The 22,441-nt window shown below is 40.1% G+C and overlaps 1 protein-coding gene across 1 annotated transcript in view; it reads right to left on the bottom strand.

Annotated features, from left to right (window-relative positions):
* Positions 1-7,151: 7,151 nt before the first annotated feature.
* ZNF366 (zinc finger protein 366) overlaps positions 7,152-22,441 on the bottom strand; it is a 32,590-nt gene continuing 17,300 nt past the window's right edge. Inside the window, 4 exon segments of the mRNA XM_075727055.1 lie at positions 7,152-7,687; positions 10,198-10,372; positions 16,088-16,279; positions 18,431-19,745. Coding sequence (XP_075583170.1) covers positions 7,152-7,687; positions 10,198-10,372; positions 16,088-16,279; positions 18,431-19,745 — 2,218 coding nt within the window.

Genomic DNA, 22,441 nt, shown 5'->3' with positions numbered 1-22,441 from the left:
CCATTAAGCAAGATCACATTTCTTTCTAAGCTCCCAGGCAGTGTTTGCATGTGCATTTATCAGACCTGTATCATCTTGGACCTGTCCAGTCTTAGTGCTGCTCTCATAGACTTCTAAGATAGATCGTATTAGGCATAATCCTGTTTCAATTTTAGTGTAACTTTCTCCACAGCAAGATTTCACCACTGTTGTCAGTTGTCATTATATTTATGTGGCTGGCTGGAGAGTTGATTCTCTCTCTTGTACAATGCTTTATATGCTGATTTTAAAAAATCATCTTGGCCTATGAAACAAATAAAAAAGTTAAAGAGTTAGTGTTTCTAGAAAAGACCTAGAGCTTGTAGTAGAAAATGGCAAGGTCTGTAAAGAATTAAGGAGCTTGCAGAATACCCTAGCAAGGTATCACTCTGTATTGGTAGATATTTTTCTGGGTTTATATCTGCCATTTATCTTGCTAAATTATATTTATTTTAGAGACATTTCTATTACTGTCATCTTTATACTGTTCCCACCTCCATTAATTTTATAACAGCTCTCTATAGGGTAGAAATACATTTCTTGTTTTCACACAACTCCATCATTCTCATTTTACTGCACCCTGTCCTTTAGTTGGCTAATTAGTGTCTCAATCATAATTTATTCTTTAACAAATTTCCATTCAGAACTTTAAGGGTACTTAAGTACTGAAAAAAGTACAGTACAAACAGACAATCCCAGCTCCAAAACCACAAGCCAACATTCTCCACTGATGTAAATTGACAGAGGTCTGTTGAACAAAAATGCTCACACTACAAGAGATTTTTCAATCCAGGAAGTAATTTGCTGAAAGGGAATAGTGTCTGGCTCCATCCAAATTAAATGATTTATGCAATTGGGCTGGATATAAAATATGTTTTTAGACAGGGTAAAGAGGATGATAGGACACCAGAAGGCTTATTGACAAAGTGGCTGTTCTCTGTTCAGCTGTATTTTCATTGCAGGCTGGTCACTAGGGAAATTTATGCTGTATGAGCCAACACACCATCATATCATACAATCATAGAATAATATCTGAGAATAACATATCATATCATATCCTATCTGGGAACAACATTAGCAGTGATCCCTATTTAGTGTTTCATCATTTACAAGTGTTGAAATGACTGACACCCTGCAGGTGTTTTTAGATCAGATTTTTGCATCATGAACCAGTGGGCAAACACACTTAGTTGTATCACACTACACAAGCCATAGAGCGTATTAATGAGACAAATTTGGCAGGAGTTTTTGTATGCAGCCTTGTTACTTAAACTAAGATTTTAATCTGTTGAAGACCTAACACACTGCAACTTGGCGGTGACTTGCTCTTCTCAAAGATCCATATCATTTGTATCTAACCAGGGTTGGTTTTCCTTTTAATGATTCACCACTTTTTGTCGTATCATTGATGTAAATTTGGCTGTCTCCATGAAAATACTTCAGATATACTGTGCCTTTCACCATTTCACTATAGGCACAGAAAAGCCCCTTGAGAGGCTCTTTTTCTCTTCTACTTCATTTCTGCTTGTTTGAAAACGTAAGTGAGCATAGTTCAGTTTTCAACAAAAATGAAAAGGAAATTTGTGAAAAGGACCAAACATATGTTTTTCTAAATTGTATTTTTGTGACTGGCAAAGGGGAAACTTTGAGATTGACAAATACTGAGTCACATAGGAATGAACTAGGTCACTCCCCAACATATCCTTCTCCTCCTCATGTAGAGGTTGCTTATAATCTTCATAGCAGTTGTTACCCACAATCAAAACAGAAGGGAAAAAAAAGAAAGTAAGAAAACAGGAAAGCAAAAAAGGCTTAGTTTTGCTTAATTTAGCCTCTTACATGTATTTCTAGTGTTTGTATAAGCCTTCTTGCACTTTTTAAGGTATATAACTCTGAGAATCAGAAACTGAATCTCTCTACTTTCTTTATTACTTGAGATATTTTATAGCCAACATCCCAGTTGCTTTCTCTCTGTGTTCAAAAACAGCTTAAAATGTTCTCTGTGAAGTCTGATGATGCCAGTTCCATCAGGATCTCATTAAAACAAACAAATCCAAGAGTTTACTCATGACTTAAAAGTGATGCTTTCCATTAGAAAAAGAAACGCTGATCCTCTGAGCTCAGAGTCTTCTGCTTACTCCTTAAGTTATAAAGCCATTCCTACTTTCTTAACCTCGATCTTATAATATCTGGTTGGTTTTTCTTCTCTTTTTACATGATGCAGACCCTTGAAACATCTTTAAGATAAGGATTACATCTTTCTTTTTTAGCTTGTCTGAGGCCAAGTTAACAAATACTATAATCTTTCCAGAGCATTCTTTATATCCTCCCTGCAACCTGTAATAATAAAGTGATTTCTCTATCTCAGAGGACCTGGCAGCTCTTCTGCCCTTGTCTTCTAACTAGTCCTCCACCATTGGTTCAGGCTTCCCTTTACAAGGACCACTCTTCAGTAGTGCTGAGTGAAGTCTGACCTTGTCAGACCAGCCCCATCCAGTTACTATGTAAAATAACTAGAGTGCCAAGAACTCCAGATCCATTTCAATACAAAGTACAGCAGCTTCTCCAGTACATATTTATTTGCTTAAATTAATACAGTACATCATACATGCTTTTACTATTGAGATAGAAAGCCAGAAACTAAACATTCACATAGTTGGTCCATTTTTTAAGTTGCAGATTTAAATAGAACCCAGTGTTCTATGTGAAATAAATATACACAACATTATTTGCAGAATCTGTTAGAAGTACAAAATGTTAGCTCTGTTACATCTTGTTCAGCTAAGCAGACATGACTTATTTTCAAAACTGTTAATTATTATTAAAAACTTCTTGGACTAATAAATATAATACTTATATTACTTCTTAACTCTACACTCATAACAGCAGAGTCCAGCAGCACCGTATGAAGAGAGAAATCGGAGAATAGCTAGTAGATTAATACAGAGTTGTAAAAAGGTGGGTGCAGTATCCTTACTTGGTCTTTCCAGTAATTTTTCTTATAGGACACAGCACAGGATAAAATTCTATTATAATATTATCATAAAGTGTTTTATCACTTGAGCTGCTGCACACAGAGCACCTGTCTTTGCTTTCACAGACTGGAGGCTGCCCAGCAACCAGAACTCAGGTTCACAAGGAGATGGCTGAGTCCCGGTGGCCAGACTCAAACCAGCTTCTTCCAGGGTTACCTACAACTTCGCTTTCTCACTAAGTACATTACATTTCTTTACCCTCAAATTGTACTAACCCAGCTTTTGACTTTTCATCCATCTACTGTGGTCTGTACAGTGTCTTGCAGAATTCCCCCTGCTGCCCTTAACAACAGAAAACCTCTAATTTAACAAACCACATGCCTTCACTTGCCTAGACTCATTATGGGGTGGCAAATTTATCTTTCCCCAGCATATCTTCTTGAACCATCTCAGTTTGTATCAGTTTGGAAACCATCTCAGTTTTATGAGTTTGTGGCAACTCTTATTTGCTCTGATGTTCTCCAAGAGGATGAAGTTAGGCTTCATGTAATAATGCAGGGAAATGGTATGGATGTGATTTAATATAGAGGTGGTGGAGAGTGGGCCTTAATTTCATGTGTTACTGCAAGCTGAAAACCCAAATAGCAGAGAAGAGTCAAATAAATACATTTTTTTCCACAACATAGCAAGAACAAGGTAGCTAGATTAGGAAGGAGGAAAAAAAGAAAATGTGTCCCCCAAGGTTCAGGGGACAGGCAATGTCTCTACAGGACTTCTGAGCCTCTATTCAAAGCAGAACAAGGAAGCTAATCCCTCAAAAATTAGAAGTGGGAAATAACTTCATTATGAGAACAAATTTCTATAAAGCATTTTCAAAGCTATTAAAAAGCAAAGGCTGTTACTGTCTGTTCCCAAAACGATGCCAATGTAAATAACATGAAAATAACTGATGTTTGAAAAGCAAGGTGTTTCACAGTGAAGGCTGTTATTTCACTTTAATTCGTGCCTTGGGGCCTCTTTGTAACAAATGTCTTAGACACAGCTGCATTATGTTCTGCAGTAGGGAGGACTATCATCTCCTAATCTCTTTGCTTGGGTCACTTGGCACTGTCTCCTTATCTCAGTAATAGTTTTGTTTGCAATTTCTCTGACTGGTGACTTACAGTTCTAGATGAGTTCTTTACTATTCTAACATGAATTAGCCTTGGGTGTTTGTGAATTAGCTTAGTGTGACTATGTGACTGGGCACAGTCTCAAGGCTTCATTGTAATGGAGTATTCTCCACTTTCTAGGAAGAATGCAAGAAAAGGGATTCATAGTATGAATTATTCCCAAATAGCATTGCCATTCTGGGACCTCTACTCCTTTCCACCTGGCTGTATGTGGTTGGCAGTTGTTTTTGCTCCAGTGAGAAATGGGATTGTAGAAGTGGATAAGTTGGCTGCAGTGAAGGTGTGGTTGAAAGTGTCTGGGTTAACCATGCAGACAACCCAGAACTGTTTGCAGTGATTTCCTTTCCTAAGGACACGCCTGGCATTTTCCCTTACAAGCTCTGTAAGGGAGCTCTGGACTGCATCCTTCCAGTAGACATCATCTTTGTGGTTACAATGTTATCTAGTGGGAGCTGAGCTCTGCTGAAAATGTCTCCTTTGCTCCATTTGCCTGGCGTGCTGTTGATATGTAATCATTTGTCTCTTTCTTGATAAGGATTGTTTAGGTGTCCATTAACACCAATGTAGAGGCAACGGGGCTTTGCAATAGAAGGCTGCATGCCTTTCTGCTTTACCCACCATAGAAGTGAAGGGGCTTGCTAAGTTCAGCTCATCTGCATGATCACTATTCTAGAAGTTGCATAGGAACTAAGGTGGGTACAAAGGTGGAGTGGCCTGATCTTGAATCATGCACAGCTGGAAACTACACTACCTTGAGATAGACATTTCTAGGAGTCAGTGGCTCCCAGCTCTTGGCTGTATATGTTCTCAAATAGGAGCTTTTGTCTGGCAGACACAAGATACTGCCAAGAAGGTAACTGAAGGACTTGTTCCCATTTCTGAGAGACAATATCCTAGACCATGCTGAATTTCCACCCAATCATTTCCCCTCTAGTGTAAGAAAGAATGCAGTTACACACATTACTCTGAAAATTTTCTGGTGGTTCTGCCTGACCACAATGTCTTCCTTGAAAGAAAGATGGCCTCTTTTTCAAGAGGAGGTATCTCACAGTGGAAGCAATGAAGTTGAATGTATATGATAAAACAGTTCATCACTGGAAAAAACATATCTATGTACCTCTGAAATACACCTCATTTTGAAAGGTATCATTAATTGTAGGCCTAAAGTGACCTACATTCCTCTTCAATTTGGTATACCCTTTTTATTTTAAAAAAGTATGTACATCAGCTCTAGAGTTAATTACATTTAGAAGAGTCACCCATATGTTTCAGCTTCTTTTGTCAACAGCTTTTTCTGCTCTTCATTCAGAATCTTTATTATGCTGTGTTTGAGCCCTGAAAAATGAAACCATATTCTGCAACCTCGTACTACACAAACCCAGTTTTATATGATGAATAAGGGCTGCTGCCCTGTGAACACTGATTGATGGGTAGGCATGAGAATCATTAGTTTTGTAAGGTAAGTGTTTTCTTATAATGGCAGAGAACTGCAGCTACATGACTCTAGCCTTAGCAAGCCATAAGTATATGACTATATTTAATTATAACTTGCTATATATTGAGCATGATAGCAAGGTATTTCAAATGAAGAACTTGGCAGGTAAGTGAAGAAGGTAGCAATATTTGGAAAAGATGTACCACATATATGGATTTTAGCCTTTTGAGCTGGGACATCAGAATGACATAGGACTAATTAAATGACTTATTAAATCTTTATTTCCTTATAAGCAATAGGGTGGTGTGGGGCTGTTGGTCATCTATCTTGAAGATGCACGAATCAAGGTGCTCATCAAAGTATTCATGCAGTTAATGGAATGTGCTTTTAGCATCTTTGTTATGAACATACAATTATATGGGAATCAGAGGATGAAAAGTTGGGAATGACTCAGTAAAACTAACGTGAGTGGAATTCTTCTGAAAGGCCTGGAGCTTACTGGTCAAACTACATTGATAAGGGAAAATTTCTGACACTGATAAAAGAAAATCCCAAACCAGTTTTCCTCTGTGAGGTACTGCTTGCACTGTAAGGGCTCTTTTTTTGGCATACCTTCCAAAATTAAATCTGATCAGACCTGTGTATTTCAAAGTCATCCTTCCTAGCCAAGAGAAACTGAAGAGATAAACTGCAAAATTGCATTTTCTCAATGAAATTATTCATATTGCTTTATGTGTAATTACAGCAAGACTTGCAAATGCTACATGCTGCTGCTGCTCATTAGATGTATTGGTCTGAGCAGACAGTAGAACAAAATGTCAACACAGTCCATACTATTTCACTTGAAGAACTGCCGAATACTCCCATACCGACTGAAACATTGCAAAGCATGAACATCCCTTGTACCAGAGGAAAAGCTTCTGTGACTGTAATAAATTCCAGTCCTTTCAAAGCCTTACAGAGCTGCCCTTCACTATCTTACAGGACACTAGTATTTATTCTTAATTTGTTTCCATTTCTCATTTTAAGTTGTTGAACTAATGATCACTTCAGTAAATGAAAGTATTTGGATTGTGTTAGTTCTGAGAGTGACAGCACTTTCATGCATGCAATGCTTAAGAGTACTCTTGCTTATACTGTGAAATATTTACTGTTTTCAGATTTTTTTTGAGATGTATGGTTAGAAGTATTCATATATATTTAGTCAGATAATAACTCAAACACTAAAGTATGTTGCTTTTTGATAACTAGAAAATTGCATATAAGTCTCTACCACCCCAGGTAAAGGAAAATAAACTTCTGTACCCACCCCATTTTCTGCTTATACATCAAATGGATAGTATGAAAATGTTACTGTTCAATATCTCCTGCATTTCTTGGTGACCTTGGACTGCTTTATTCTTTTAATGTATATGTTTTACCTTAAATTATTTTTATTAATTTGGCTTGCTTATTTCTAAAGACTACTACAAAATTCCAGGCTTTGGTAAATTACAGTTTGTGTTAAAAGCTATCTGGTTCCCATTTTCCAGCTGTTTTAAAATGTCCATTTTAAATGCCTATAAGCATTGTTTGTTTTTCCATTTTTCTTTCCAGCAATTCTTTCAAACTCTTGTTCCTGTGCTTGAAATACAAGTAATCAGAGAGAGAGTGGCCAAGTCTGGCCTTTTCAAAGGATCTAAAGCTGAGGTGCTCTTTGTTGTTTGCAAGGTCTCTCTCTCCTTGGCTCTCCTGTTTGTCTGAATTTCCTATTCTCTTCTCCAGTCCTCCCTCACTTAGCACTTCTTCCTTCTCATTGCAGTAGGACTCTCCGAAGGCCTTCATCATGCACTCAGGTTTGCCAGACAGATCTTGAGCCATGTACAGCTTGTTGTCTTCATGGTGGTACATGGCAGGGCTGTACCGCTCTGCCTCATAGCAGTTGTCGTCGTCTTCTTCCTGGCATGAGCTTCCCTTGGCACTCTCGCCATCCGAATGAAATGAGATTCCCTTCCCTTGGCTTTTCTGGGAAAGATCAAAGGGCTCTTCCTGTTCCAAGCTTCTCAAGACATTTGTCTGGGACAGAGTAATTCTTCCTCTTCCAAAACCTTGTAGTGGTTTGAGGGGAGGAGAAAAGGAACAATTTATATATAGGAAATTGTACTACATGATACATGGTTAAAAATGTGAGCGGCCTTCTATTTCGTACTTTACCTTCATCTTCCACCCAGCTATCTCCAAGTACTTTACTATTTACATCTCATGACATCTACTTTGAGATGCTGTTAAAAGAAGTGCTACTGTATACACTTCACAGCCAGGTCAGGACACACAAAACATTGTGCTGTACATGCCAGACACTTGATGAGGGAATTAGGAATAAAAGTGAAGTGGCCCAGCCTCTTGTAAACTATTTTTGCCCATGAACCTACCCACTTGCTCCTTCTTTCTTTTTTTAAAATGAAAACTTTGATCTAAAGCATCACAGGACATAATCAAAGTCCCAGGTTTTGTACTTCTTTTTTTTTTTTTTTTTTTTTTTCCAGAGGAGTGGAAGAGATTAAAACGTCTTCATGTGTTTGTTTTATGGACACTCTGGTTCAAAGTTGCTACTTTAAAAATGAAAAGACCATCAAGTCTCAGCAGTCTATGACCCCTATTCTCCTTAGTTTTTCCTCTTTCATCCACTGAGAAGCCACTCATGCCACTGAAAAGCTCTATGCACTAGACAGTGCTTCAGCTTGAAGGAAATTATTATACACAAATGATGATTTTGAGCAGTGCAGTATAAGTCTAGTGTAGTCCTAGATCTGGTTTGTCTTAATAATCCTCTGTTGCTGGATATCCAGACGTTACCCAGGAGGCATCTGTGGACTCAAATATGCTCTGAGCATTGGGATGCACCGAAGAAGATTCAGGCACTGAGAACATAGTCCATCTTAATTAAAAGAACAGTGACAGTACTGGGGTGAGGATTTCACCCAATAGCAAATATCTACAAAAGCCACTTCATTACTTGCTTTGGTTTGGTTTGGTTTGTATTTTTCCCTCACTAATGGAATCCAGTTTCTGCAGGATCTATGCAGCCTCACTAGATACAGCTGCTACTTTGCAACAGGTTGTATTTGTTAAAATGGTTCATAAGCAGGAGGCAGCCCTCACAAATTGTCTTGTGTCTGATAAGCCTCAAGGGCTGAAGAATCTCTGTATGCTGAAAAGCTCTTAGGCTGAATTCAATTACAAGTAATTGTGTAACTACCATGGTGTTGTAGGAGATTTACAGGAAAAAAAGAGCCATTTATTTCATAACCTGTTAGCATCTTTGTAAATTTTATGCCAAATGTCATTCAGTATGTGTTTTACATATGTGCTAGGCTGCCCTAAAGCTTGAATTTGAGGAACACCAGGAGATCTTACCCGTGAAAGAATTATTTATCCAGAAAGTCTTAACAAACAAAATATCTTGGATACTCGAATTCTTAAAACAATCCTCCCTAAATCCCCCACTTCTTTAGATAGCATTGGTGTGTGTGCACACATGAGGCTGACTTTAGGAAGTGTATGTGGTAGGTGGGAGATAGGACATGCTTTGCAGGATACCCTTGGTAGTCAAAAATCCACATATTTTGAGATGGGGGAGGAGTGTCTCCTCCTGTTCACATCTTCTTTGTAAACTGTGTTTTGAGCCTACGGCCTTCACCTAGAGTCAGCTATGTCAATATGGTACAGAACAACCAAGGCTCCTGGACGTAGAGTCATTCAGTCTTCCATTCCCATTCCAGACTGGAATCCAATAAGCAGTGAGCAAGACTCATGAAATCTTCTAGATTTTTTGCTTCTGTCAGCTTTGAATGGATTTATGATTTATGATGTACCTCAAGCACTATAAAACTATAAACTCCTAACCAGATGTGTCTGTCTTCTTGTCCATGGCTGCTAGGCTTGGTCTGTCAGTTTCTGGGAATCAAGCCCCTTGAAACTGGAACATTTATTAAAAAATAATGGAACTACACCTTCAGTCAGGAAGATCATGTCATCCAATCATTCCCCTGGCCAACTAAATGTGCCACAGCCTCACTAAGGCTGAGTCTCCACCAGCTCACTCCCATTTGTGTCTCAGGGTACCCACATGCTGGAAGAAGATCTGTGGTGCTGTGGATATTGAGCCTTCTCACAGTGATGGATGGAGAGCCCTGGGCTTAAGTACAAGCACATTTGGTACGGCTTGATAAATCCTCTGCGCTCACACTACTGACCGTACTCTCCCTAATGCCTGATGACAGCAACTTAGTGCACTAAAAATATTTCCTTTGTGCTCATAAATACCGTCTCATTTCGTCTCCATCTACTCCTCCATCTCTGTCTATACCTCTGTGTCATCAGAGATCTAGTCTGAAAGGTCTGTGAGACAAGGGTCACTACCTTGGGGAACTCTGATCTGTAGCACTGGAGTAATATAGATAGTTAATAACAATGTCCCAGACTTATGGGATTCAATCTCTTCCAACAGCATTGGATCTATCATACAAGATTGTGGATCTGTGGTACAAAGCCCATTTGGGTTTACTGATATGCATCTTCAAATCTCTCAGAGAATAACCTTGCTGAAAGATATTACCTTGAGAATGAAAGCCTCTTTCCATGACCCCATGTTTGACTTTCATGTGCCTGGTTAGGTTCCCCTTCAAGGTGAATTTGCTGGGGCAGTAGAGGCACTTGAAAGGCTTACTGTCCGAGTGCAAGTGCATGTGTCCCATTAAATTGTGCATTCTGTTAAATTCCTTTCCACATAGCTGTAAAAACAGTAAAAATAAGATGATGAGTTCAAAGAGATACTTCCAAGGAGAACATTTTAAAAGGAAATAGGACCTACTCTTCTCAACTTGAGCCCTGGCAGCTTCTGTCTGCAATATGTTTTTCAAAGATAAAGGCAAAAATCCTACACAAAAGAATATGTGGTTAAGTCTGGTCTATCTAGGGCTTTCTGCACTGCTGCCATTTTTTAAGTTTGGTGACTAGGACACACAGACAAAGATTGTCCAAAAGCAGGGAATGTTGTTGTAATGAGGAGAGAGGCTTAAGTGCATAACCTCGAAGGTTACTTGATTGAAATTCAAAGTATAACTTTCTGCCCTGGTGAACCATTTCATTTGTAGTTTATAAATCTAGCCTTTAATCAAGAACAATGCCAGGCAGAGATGCAGATGCAAAATAAAACCAATGAAGGGTTTCTGTGAAACAGTCAAGCAGAATATTACTTCTCCTTAGGTGGAAATGAAATCACTGCACATTTTGCTTAAAGCTAGAAAAAGCAATTCCTTTTCTCTTTGTTTCTTGCTCCCCTATTTTTCTCTGATCCTCTTATCTTCTGTTTACCAACTTCTGTGTTTTGGTGTCTCTGGTGAGTAAGCTGGAATTTAAACAGTCATGGGGCTGCAAGAATGACTCAGCTTTCCCTGAAGCATGTTCCTGCCAGCTCAAGCTGTTGATGGTGCAAGTTTCCCTTTGATGAAACAATAAGGGTTTTTTTTTCATTGTAGTTGTTTATCTAGATGGGTCCTTTTGTAGTCTGGTCCCTTATAAATCAAATGTATTCTCAAGACATGAGAGTTTGACATCACTATTACAAGCTTCCAGTCTTACTGGTCTTCTGGTCTTTCCTTATCAGGATTTATAATTTTATTCATATTCAAGTGGCTATTTCCATCCTCTGCAAAACTCTGTGTTTGCTTTCTACTTCAGCTCCTTTTTTTAGAATAGTTTTAAAAAAATACTTTTACCATCAGATTTTTTTTTAAAGATCTTTATTACTATTTGAGCCACAATAACCATTACCGAGTACCTGAAACTTCCATCAATCAGTGTAGTCAACTGAGAGAAAATTACTAAAAAGCAATTACTGAGATTCCACCCAATTTTTGGTCTAATCTGACTTCTGACTTAATTTATTTTGGTAGTACAGACAGTCTGCTACAGTACTTTTTGATTCAAATTCACAAAGCCATCATCTGGAATATCTGGATTAAATGTAGATAGTGGAATGATCCTTGGTGAAATAGTACTGTACCCATTGCATTTAAACCACCTCTTGAGAGCAAATGGAAACAGTTCATTAACCTGAAGATTTGCAGGGGTATTGTTTTTAAATAAAAACTCAATCTGTGTCAATGCTGCAAAAAGAAAGAGTCTGGAACCAATTTTCACTTGCTTTTAAAAAAATATTTGCTTCAGCTACGTAAGTTCTCTTCTGTGATTTGCTGCCTATGTTTTTGCTAAAATGAACATTCTAGCAAATACATTTATCAGCAAAGTGTTCACCAAGATGGCATGGGGGGTGGGGGGGCAGAGAATAGCCACTGAAAATTACTTATTAATTTGTAAAAGTAAGGTATCTGATTCCAAGGGTCATGATCCCCTTAGGAAAGAGGACTGTCTCTTCTTTGCATTCAAAGAAAGCTAATATGCTGGATGACTTACATTCAGAAAGATGAATGCACCAAAAAACCACTCTGAAAGTGCTGGGAGGAAACAAAGAGGAGAAGAAGCACTAATGAGCACAGAAAATTCACAACAAAGAACAGCAGCTGATTGTATCTTGACAGCTGCTGGAATGGCTTATGACATGTCAATATTTCTCTGGCTACAAGAATGCCAATAATAATACGTCTTTAATACCTCTTAGCAGAAGGCTTCTGGTTGTCTGTTTATATTATAGCTGACCTGTGTTCTCACCAGCTTTTGCTTTTTGATAGCTGGGTCTTTACTTTTCTATCTAAACTGGTAATCAAGGAAAATCAGCGTTGAACAGGTGAATGGCTAGAGTAGTTCACACAAATCTATATCTTTATAAGGTGTTGAGTATTAAAATGGGTCTAGTAGAAGCATTTATCTTGTTTCTGTCAAGGCAACACTTATTTCTCTTTCTTCATAATGAAAAGACAGGGGACTTCATAAAGGATAGTTCCTTACAGCTTAAAAGTTTCATTTCTCTGAATAAAGAGGGTAGGTTTTCCATTTCCCAAAGTCATGCACAGTCTTAGGGATGTGTAATGTGTTCTTGTTCTGAAATCTCCTCTGGGGACATGAGGAAATGGTACTAGAGCGGAGAGGTGTGGCAGGAAAATGAAAGAAATGCAGATATGAAAATTGTTTTTCGGAACGATGGCTCTGTGTGGCATGGTCTCTGGGTAACCTGTCCTTTTCAAAAGGCACAAGACGACTTTCAGATGAATGTCCATGATACAGAGGGTGAAGGGAGCAGTGGGCTCATGTGCTGGAAGACAGCAGCTCAGAGCTAGCTGGGGTTCACATCTAGTGCTTAAAGAACAGCCGAGTCTGCAGACCAAACTAGAAAGGTGTACAAGATTTTCTTTCTCTGTGACAGGGCAGGGGTGTGAGCACTGAGGAGCAGAGTGTGAAAGACGACCCTGAGCCAGTTACATGGGAGGGAGCTCCAGCAGAACTCACCACAGAGCACCTTAGCGTTCAGGCAAATGCAAAGCTCATGCAAGAGATCTTGGGATAGCAGGAACAACATGATTTACTTGTGGACCTTTTGTTAGGCTACTTCAAAGAAAATAAAATTCCAGCCTTGAAGAGAAAGACCTCAGCTGCAAGTCTGCTGAACACACTTTGTTGCTCTGGCTGGTGAAATGGACCTCAGTAGATTTTGCTAGAAAAGCTGAATTAGTTCAACACTAGATTTTGCCTTCCTAAGCCACCACATGAAGTATCACCCTTCTAGATTTGTCAGTCTGTTTTGTTTCTTCCCAAAGTACTTCTTTTCCACATTTTCTTTGCATTTGACTCTTGAACTAAACCTATGATTTTAGATGAGCAAAAAGTGGGGTTCAAAACATCTGCTGCAAAGTGTATTTGTCTGAGCTGGAGAAAGCTTCATTACATTCTTTATCAGAGATCTGAAACATTGCTGACTTCAGCACTAAAAACAACTATAAATTTCATAGAAGCTTCCTCTACAAATCATAATTAGCACTATTGCACCAGTTGGTGCAACTCCTTCAGAACTCTTCAGTGTTTTGGTTTTTTTAAAACAGAAATAAACAAGGCAGCATGGGCTCAGGCCTTTAAACACTACAGAGAAGTTTACTCTTCAGAGAAAAATCAAACACAGATCCAGGCTGCCACTGGATGAGGAAACAGAAGGGACAACTATTTGCTACTCCCTCACTTCAGATAGTCTGTGCTTAGCTGTGATTAGGCACATAGGAAAGCCTCATGTTTTCTTTTGCTGTGAGAAAAAGGTAAAGAAAACCATTACATGTGGTGAAGTAGAAAGGCTACTGCTGTGCTCTCTTTCCCTTGCATTCTTCTTCTTCTTTTTTTTTTTCTTCATAAGAAGGGTGTTCCTTTCCTCAAAGAGAGAGGGAGAGGGAGAAAGACTGTAAACTGTCCAAAAGGACCGTGAGAAAACAGGAAGCTTTGAAAAGTACAAGAGAAAGCAAGATGAAATCTATTTGCAGGCGGTTCCCTGGGGACATGTGAGCCATTGTTAAGCAGGCTGTTCATACAGCTATATCCTTCCTTCTGCTGAGGAGGAGCTTGGTGCCAAAAGGCTGCTATCTGGTCATTGCCTTAACCCTCTGAATACCAGCCAGAAATACTTGCTCGAGTCTTTCAACGCCTTTGCCAGAGAGGCAAGGGATGATCCTAATGCCAAAGAGCAATTCCTGATTCTCCCTTCTCTTATTGTTACAATCTCCATTCTGCTCAGGGGCACTGATGTTGATTCATACCCCCTCAGCCAAAGGAGAAACTGGTTCACTGTGCTTATTTGTTTCTTTCCACCTAGGAACATTGGGTGGGGACAGAGAAGTAAAAAACTAAGAAAAACAGGTGTTCCTGCAGAGCTTTTGTAACTGGCTGGGAAACATACTGGTGGTACTCCAGTTCCTGGTTCAAACTATTGCCATCTTTAAGTTTTAATAGTCTGTCATTATCAAACCCTAACCTGAACACAAACTTCCAGCTAATCTGCACATACCTAAAAAAAAGTGTGGGTCCAGATACTGCATGCAGTACAGCTGATCAAAAAATGGAGTTTCTTTTCTGAAAATTGAGGGCTCAGAGGAAGACTTTGACCAAATGGGAACAAAAAGACAGGTTTGCAGGTGTTCTCAAAGAATGAAAGTCTCCAGCAGATTTGACATGGAACTACCCAAGCATTTCAGTAACAGAAATTATTTTATCAATATAGAATAACATAAGTCCTAATATACAAAATAACATTTTAATAGGATAGAAGTGAAAACGAAACAAAATGCTAAAGTTGAAAGACTTCGCCATTATTTTTTCAAAGTGAAATGCTTGAAATCTATCAAAGCAAAATGAGGAAGTAAAAAATATTCATTTTGACATTTTCCTATTAAATTATTACTGAATGCCATATTTTCCTAAGACACTTTAAAGCTCTAAATTTTTCAAGAGAAAATAATTCCATTTAAAATTTTTCATTCAGCTCTGCTTCTCGATGAAATATTCCTTTTAAGAAAATATTTAATTCCATAAGGATGCTGGATGAAAGAGTTCTAGAAATTGCTTCCAGATCAATCTTCAGTTACTTAGGCATAAATTGGGTAATATGCTCCACTCTGTATTTATGGCCCTCTTAGAGCAGATCAAAGTGGGAATAAAACCTACAACCTTTGACTTCAGAAGATACGACTACAGTAATGAACCAGATAGGCAGCAAAAGGAACAGATGTAGTGTCCAATACTGAGTAAGAATGTAAACATGAATAATTCATGAGGAAGATATTAGAGATGAGCATGGTCAAGAAAGCCAACGCTTCAAAGGTTTATGGGGAAGGAGGAGAAGAGAGGATGGAAAGGGAATGTCAGCCTCCAATGTGCTGGAGGGAGGGAGCAAACTGGAATTTGCACAGGATCCTAAAAAGGCCAGATAGTCTCAGAGGTTGTTTTGTTAGGATACTGATGTCCTGCCCTGAATTTCAGTCCAGTAATTACACTTGGCCCATTCAAATCCCTTCTGCAGTTGTATTTTGCTGTGGCTTTCTTTGAGTCGTTCCCTGAACTGTTGCATAACATCACTGTGAGAAGTCGTGGCTGCTGCTTTTCCATGGTCCTCTGCAGGGTGCATGACTTGATCTATATTTTTAGTCAGTGTTTCAAGCTCTTAAGCACTTAGACTTCTGTTTGGGTGGCTGTACTAAGCAAATGTCAGGTACGTTTATCGTGCTCAAACTGCTGTGGCGTTTAAATGCTCATGAAGCAGGAAAAAATATTTGAGGATGAAAGTTACTGATATTTAAGGGGGAGGGGGCAGACCACAGATATTTACCTTCATTATTTTGTGCTACATAAGCAGAATCTGGATAAAGAAAGAAAAAAAGGCTGGTTTATGCTAATTTAAATGCAACTGCAGTATGTGTTACCAAGTCTTGTCCTTCTAATTCTACCATATTGCAAGATGATAGTATCACAGAAATATCCAGTGGGTTAATGTGTCTGCCACCAAATGCGCTTACCTTGCATTTAAAGGGTTTGACATCAGAGTGAACAATCATGTGGGCCTTGAGAGTCTGCTTTTGCACAAAGCTCTTGAAGCACAAATGGCACTGATAGGCTCTGATATTGGTGTGGATCAGGACATGTCGTTTCATGTTGGCCAGCAAAGTAAATTCCCGGCCACAAATTCCACATTTGTGCTCTTTCACACCCTGTAAGAAAAGAAAAAAATCAGAAAATTCTGTACATGGAAAATTTTCTAGACCATTTCATCTTCAGTACAGCAATGTATGAATTATTCATTCTGCATTAGCAAAACAGGTAATAAATTATTTCACTTTTAACATCATTTGCTTAAGCAATAGATATTATGTATCTTTTTCCTGGCAAATTCTTAAAAGAATCTGAGAAGCGGAGAAGGAAAACAAAATGTAAGCTTAATGAAATAATGAGTTTTGTTTCCATCAGTAAGTTTACAAATCAATGAGACACTGTCAGTAGCAGAGCTTCTCTGTCTTACTCCCCTGGTTATGTAAAGTATTGGTCAAATGAGTACACTTATTGACCAAGAATAAAAGCTAATCAGTTAAGACACTAAAGTAGTGCTTGCCTTTGATAATTGAATGTCATTGGCTTCTAAAAAGGGCATAGCCCTATTTTGAAGAAAGCTATAGAAAATAATCTGAAGTAACTGAGAAGTAGTCAAGCAATGTCACCAAATAAAGCTATACATGTTACATTCAATGAAGAGAAAAAAGTGTTCACTCTTAGTGGGACTTGCACTAACCCTAATGGAGTGATCTCATTTTATCTAGTGTTTACAGAGCATTTCTAGCACCTTTTATGCCATCCAGTCAATTTACTAATGCATAATTCAATATTCTTGATCACACCCATGTAGTCTAACTGCCACCTCCTCAAAAAGTCATTTAGATGCTATGAAAATCAATGAATTTACCAGTAAACACATTAAAAATTTGAGTATAACTTGCTGAAGGTAATGAGGATTTACTAGCAAAGCAATTATTCCTCCTGCCGGCCCCCATTACAAAGAAGACTTGAAACAATCTCTACTTTTGTACCAGTCAGTGGTTTTCACAGTTAATTGCAAAGCTAAAACTGTGAACACCACCAGCAGCTTTAAGTGTCTGCCTATCTGATGTGAGGTTGCATTTGGGCAGCTAAGTACTGGTAATTAGGTTCACAGCTGAATCCACCTGCAGCTGTGGACAAAGAAGCAGAAGCTCTCTAAAGGCTCAGAGGCATTGCATTTCCTGTGACAAAAACCTATGAAGTTTTAAATTAGTAGAATTCTGCATGATAAATCCAAAGACCAGGGAATCTCCAAAACCAGCAGAAATTATAATAATGTAATAGGGAATAAAAAGCAAATGTGGAAGTAGAGGTTGTTGGTTTTTAGAAGAAAATGTGTCTGTAAGACTGAAGTGCTGCAACTTTCTGTATTTTTAATGTTTTTCATGTAAAAGCCAAAATTCAAGTGTTAAAGGAAAAACATGCAAAGCTGGAAGCAAATTTTTATAAAGTGTGTGGGGTTTTGACTTATCTTACCACTTTTATAAAGGTGGATAAGCCAATTTCAGACATTCTTGAATGGAGCAGTTACATTTTTCCTATTTTTGAAAGTGATCTTTCTGGATGTGTTCCAAAGCCCGCTCCTACCCTAAACTGACTCTGCTGTCACTGCTATCAGCAGTGGCAAGACTGCCACTTGATACAAAATGGGTGGGATTATGGCCCTGCTTGTCCACTTTTATTAACTGGCATTTTGGATAACTTAGGCACAAAGGGGAATTTTTCTCAGGTTGTTTTTTTTCCCTAAATGTCTCATTATAATGATTCTTCAAAATCTGATCAGTAATAATATACTGTCTTTTGCTGCATACAGATAGTCTACTGCAAATCCACCTACTTCCCAATTAAGGGAGCAAAGCAATAGAACTGGTTTTCAGTAGAAAATTCCTGTTAAAATTCTGGGGGGATTATATAGCTCTACAAAATTATGTTATATTACAGAAGGTCATTCTGAGGATAAAACCCAGAAATGGAGAGATGTGAATACAGTTTTGGGAAGTAATATAGGTCATTTAATTGAATTCCTGTTTATAACAAAGCAGGTTTTGTGTGTACTTTCTTAAGACTGACAAAGACATCTAGCTTCTACTATTGACAGTGCTGCTGGGGCTTTTGCTCTGCATAAAACTCTCCAGCTGGCTAAGGGCCAGCATAAGGCTCTATAGAGTGATTATCTTCTTTCGAGGAGGTACATATGTGTATCTTTAGCAGTTTGTAATCCCTGTGCTACCTTCCAATGCAAGGTGAGAGCGCAACCTGCGCTGGCTTACCTTGTGAGTTAGGGAGTGTTGTTTGAGATGGTGGGGCTGCACAAACTCCATGCCACATTCAGTGCAGATGTATGGGCGGATGTCTTTGTGCTTCATCATGTGGTTTTGCAGCTGACTAGGGTACTGGAAGGTCTTATCACATTCAGTGCAATTGTACTGTATAGGGCCACGGTGGGTTGTTAAGTGTCTCTTCAGCTGGGCCAGAGTTGGGAAGTCCAGACCACACTCCACACAGATGTTCTCTCGGCCACTCTCGTGCTTAGACTCATGTGCTTTCAGCTCGCTGGGGTAGGCAAATCCTCTGCCACAGATCCTGCAGTTGTAAGGCTTGATGTCACTGTGTTGCATCATGTGTCTCTTAAGGTGACTGGTTTGAGTGAAAGCCTTGTGACACACCTGGCACTTATGTGGCCGAGTGCCCTGGTGTGTCAACATATGCGTGTGCAAGTGGCTCAGCTGCTTGAAAAGCTTGCCACATCGGGTGCAAGCATGTGGCTTAATGCCACTGTGCCCCAAGATATGGGTGACCAAATTGTACTTGGATGTATAGGACTTCTCACACATGGGACATTGCCAGCGTTTCTGTTCACCCCCCACATCAACATAGTAACTGTCATCGATCTGAAGGTTGACATCTACTCTTTCCACTTTCTGTTTATTTTCGCCACTTTCTCTTACTTCAGCCCTCCTGAAGGGTGCCTCTGGAGGTCTTTTCATTTGAAAGGTGTTCCGGAAATGAAAGTTTGGTGGCACAATAAAAGGAAACATTAAGCCAGGGTGGACTTTAGGATAATATGGGTAAGGAGCCTGCATGAATGCTGGGCTGCTGGGCCATGCCATGTTAGGCTTCACTGGTTCTTGCTTAATGGGCTTGGTTCCAAAGTGCTCCAGAGTTCTGTAGAACTGAAAACCAAAGTTGCAGAGGTCAATCATCTGGGAACTGTACTTGGGCGGTGCTGGCTGTTGGAACACCAAGGGGAGACTGGAAGAACCTATGTCATTGTGATCTTCAGGTCTGTCTGGTGGTGATGATGAACCATCGAGAGCGATAGAAGGAGGCATTTTTGTTGGCATGCTCTTGCGTTTCCGAGACCCTCCTTCCAAGGACCCATGGAATGTTTCCATGTCTCCAAGAGGAGGAGGGCCATAGTGGAAATGTGAGAGGTGTGGTCTGAATTCTTCACCAAATGGAGTTGTTCTGTGTGGCTTTGTAACAGGGCTCAGTGGCTGCAGGCAGCGGGAGAAGGGAGAGGCTCGGGTACTGTCCACATTAAAACTCATTTCTTCATTCTTCATCATATTTGATTTTTTCTGTCTTCCCCAAATTCCTTAAAACAAACAAAAAAATGAATATTTTTATTTCTTCCTGTTCTCCTGGGTTTAACATTTTATTGTCTGTTTTATTGTTTTGGAGGTTGTTGTGGTTTTTTGACTAAATGCAACTAAGGATGTCTTAGGCCCATTTCAGACAAAGGCCTTTTAAAGCAGAATTAAATCAGTTAGCAAAGAACAAAGAAGCTTTGGTCTTCCTGTGGTAGAATTGGTGGTTTAAATCAAGTTTGACCCATACAGCATCTTTGCAACATAAACACACTGTACCATGACACACTACTTTGCAGCTGAATCTGTATGGCAACGTTTCTGCTTAATTTCATTCAGCCAGGCTATTTGTGGGCAAAATCCTGTCCTTGGTTGTGCATGCACAGGCTCTAGAAATTGGCGGTGCATCTAAAGGATATGGCAATACAAACAATAATGTTCGCATTTATTATGGTTGTGACATGAAAAGCCAAAGCCAAAAAATGTTAAACTTCTTTGTATCACTAACATGTGCTGCTGTGAGAGAAAACAATGGCCAAGTGATCTAAGGACACTGTGTACCATCAGGTTTTGCGCTGTGTTTCCTGGCTTCTCTCACTTTGTATTGTAATAAGAAGGCGGAGATTAATTTATTTTCTTTGTTTTAATCCCAGAGATATTTACCTGGCAGAATTGGGGAAGGAAAGACCTTTGACGAGTCTCCAAATTACATTCAGTTTTACAGACTTAATCTAGGGTTTGGTTTTTTTTTTCTAAATAGGTGGGCAAAATCTCCACTATAAAACTAAATATAGAATGATTGTTAACAGCCCCCCATGACCCTAAGTACCACATTTACACATCTTTTAAATACCTCCAGGGATGGGGACTCAACCACTTCTCTGGGCAGCCTGTTCCAGTGCTTGACTACACTTTCTGTGAAGAAATTTTTCCTATTATCCAATCTAAACCTCCCCTGGCACAACAATTTTCTCTTGTCCTATCACTTGTTACTTGGGGAAAAGAGACTGACACCCACTACAACCTGCTACAACCTCCTTTCAGGGAGTTGTAGAGAGCGATAAGGTCACCCCTCAGCCTCCTCTTCTCCAGACTAAACAACCCCAGTTCCCTCAGCCGCTCCTCATAAGACCTGTGCTCCAGACCCTTCACCAACTTTCTTGCCCTTCTCTGAACACGCTCCAGCACCTCAATGTCCTTGTATTGAGGGGCCCAAAACTGGACACAGTATTCCAGGTGCAGCCTCACCAGCGCCGAGTACAGGGGAACAATCACCTCCCTGCTGCTGCTGGCCACAGCATTCCTGATACAAGCCAGGATGCCATTGGCCTTCTTGGTCACCTGGGCACACTGCTAACTCATATTCATCCAACTGCTGACCAACATCCCCAGGTCCTTTTCGGCCAGGCAGCTTTCCAGCCACTCTTCCCCAAGCCTGTAGCATTGCATGGGGTTGTTGTGACCCAAGTGCAGGACCCAGCACTCAACCTTGTTGAATCTCATACAACTGGCACCAACCCATTGATGCAGCCTGTCCAGATCCCTCTGTGGAACCTTCCTACCCTCAGGCAGATCAACGCTCCCGCCCAATTCAGTGTTGCCTGCAAACTTAGGAGAGTGCACTCGATCCCCTGGTTCAGATCATTGATAAAGATATTAAACAGAACTGGCCCCAATACTGAGCCCCAGGGAACACCACTTGTGAGCGGCCACCCACTGGGTTTAACTCTGTTCACCACCACTCTCGGGGCCTGGCCATCCAGCCAGTTTTTTTACCTAGTGAAGAATCTGCCCATCCAAGCCATAAGCAGCCACTTTCTCCAGGAGAATGCTGTGGGAAATGGTGTCAAAGGCTTCACTAAAGTCTAGGTAGACAACATCTACAGCCTTTCCCTCATCCACTAAGCAGGTCATCTTGTCACGGAATCAAAGAATCATAGAATGCTTTGGGTTGGAAGGGACCTTTAGAGGTCATCTAGCCCAAACCCCCTGCAGTGAGAAGGGACAGCTTGAACTAGAGCAGGTTGCTCAGAACCCCATCCAACCTGACCTTGAATGTTGCCAGGGATGGGGCCTCTACCACCTCTCTGGGCAACCTGTTCCAGTGCTTGACCACCCTCATTGTAAAAAACTTCTTTCTAATGTCTAGTCTAAACCTATTCTTCTTTAGTTTAAATCCGTTATTCCTTGTCCTGTCACAACAGGCCTTGTTAAAAAGATTCTCCCCATCTTTCCTGTAGTCCCCCTTTAAGTACTGGAAGGTAGCAATAAGGCCTCCTCGCAGCCTTCTCTTTTCCAGGCTGAACAATCCCAACTCCTTCAGCCTGGCCTCATAGGAGAGGTGTTCCAGCCCTCGGATCATTTTTGTGGCCCTCTTCTGGACCCGCTCCAACAGGTCCATGTCCTTCCTGTGCTGAGGGCCCCAGAGCTGGACGCAGTACTCCAGGTGAGGCCTCTCCAGAGCAGAGTAGAGAGGCAGAATCACCTCTCTTGACCTGCTGGCCACGCTTCTTTTGATGCAGCCCAGGATACGGTTGGCTTTCTGGGCTGCAAGCGCACATTGCTGGCTCATGTCCAGCTTTTCCTCCACCAGTACCCCCAAGTCCTTCTCTGCAGGGCTGCTCTCAATCCCTTCATCCCCCAACCTGTACTGATACCGGGGGTTGCTCTGTCCCAGGTGCAGGACCTTGC

The sequence above is a fragment of the Pelecanus crispus genome, chromosome Z, assembly GCF_030463565.1.
Source record: "Pelecanus crispus isolate bPelCri1 chromosome Z, bPelCri1.pri, whole genome shotgun sequence".
Classification (NCBI taxonomy): Eukaryota; Metazoa; Chordata; class Aves; order Pelecaniformes; family Pelecanidae; genus Pelecanus; species Pelecanus crispus.
This window is presented reverse-complemented; position numbering and strand designations above follow the sequence as displayed.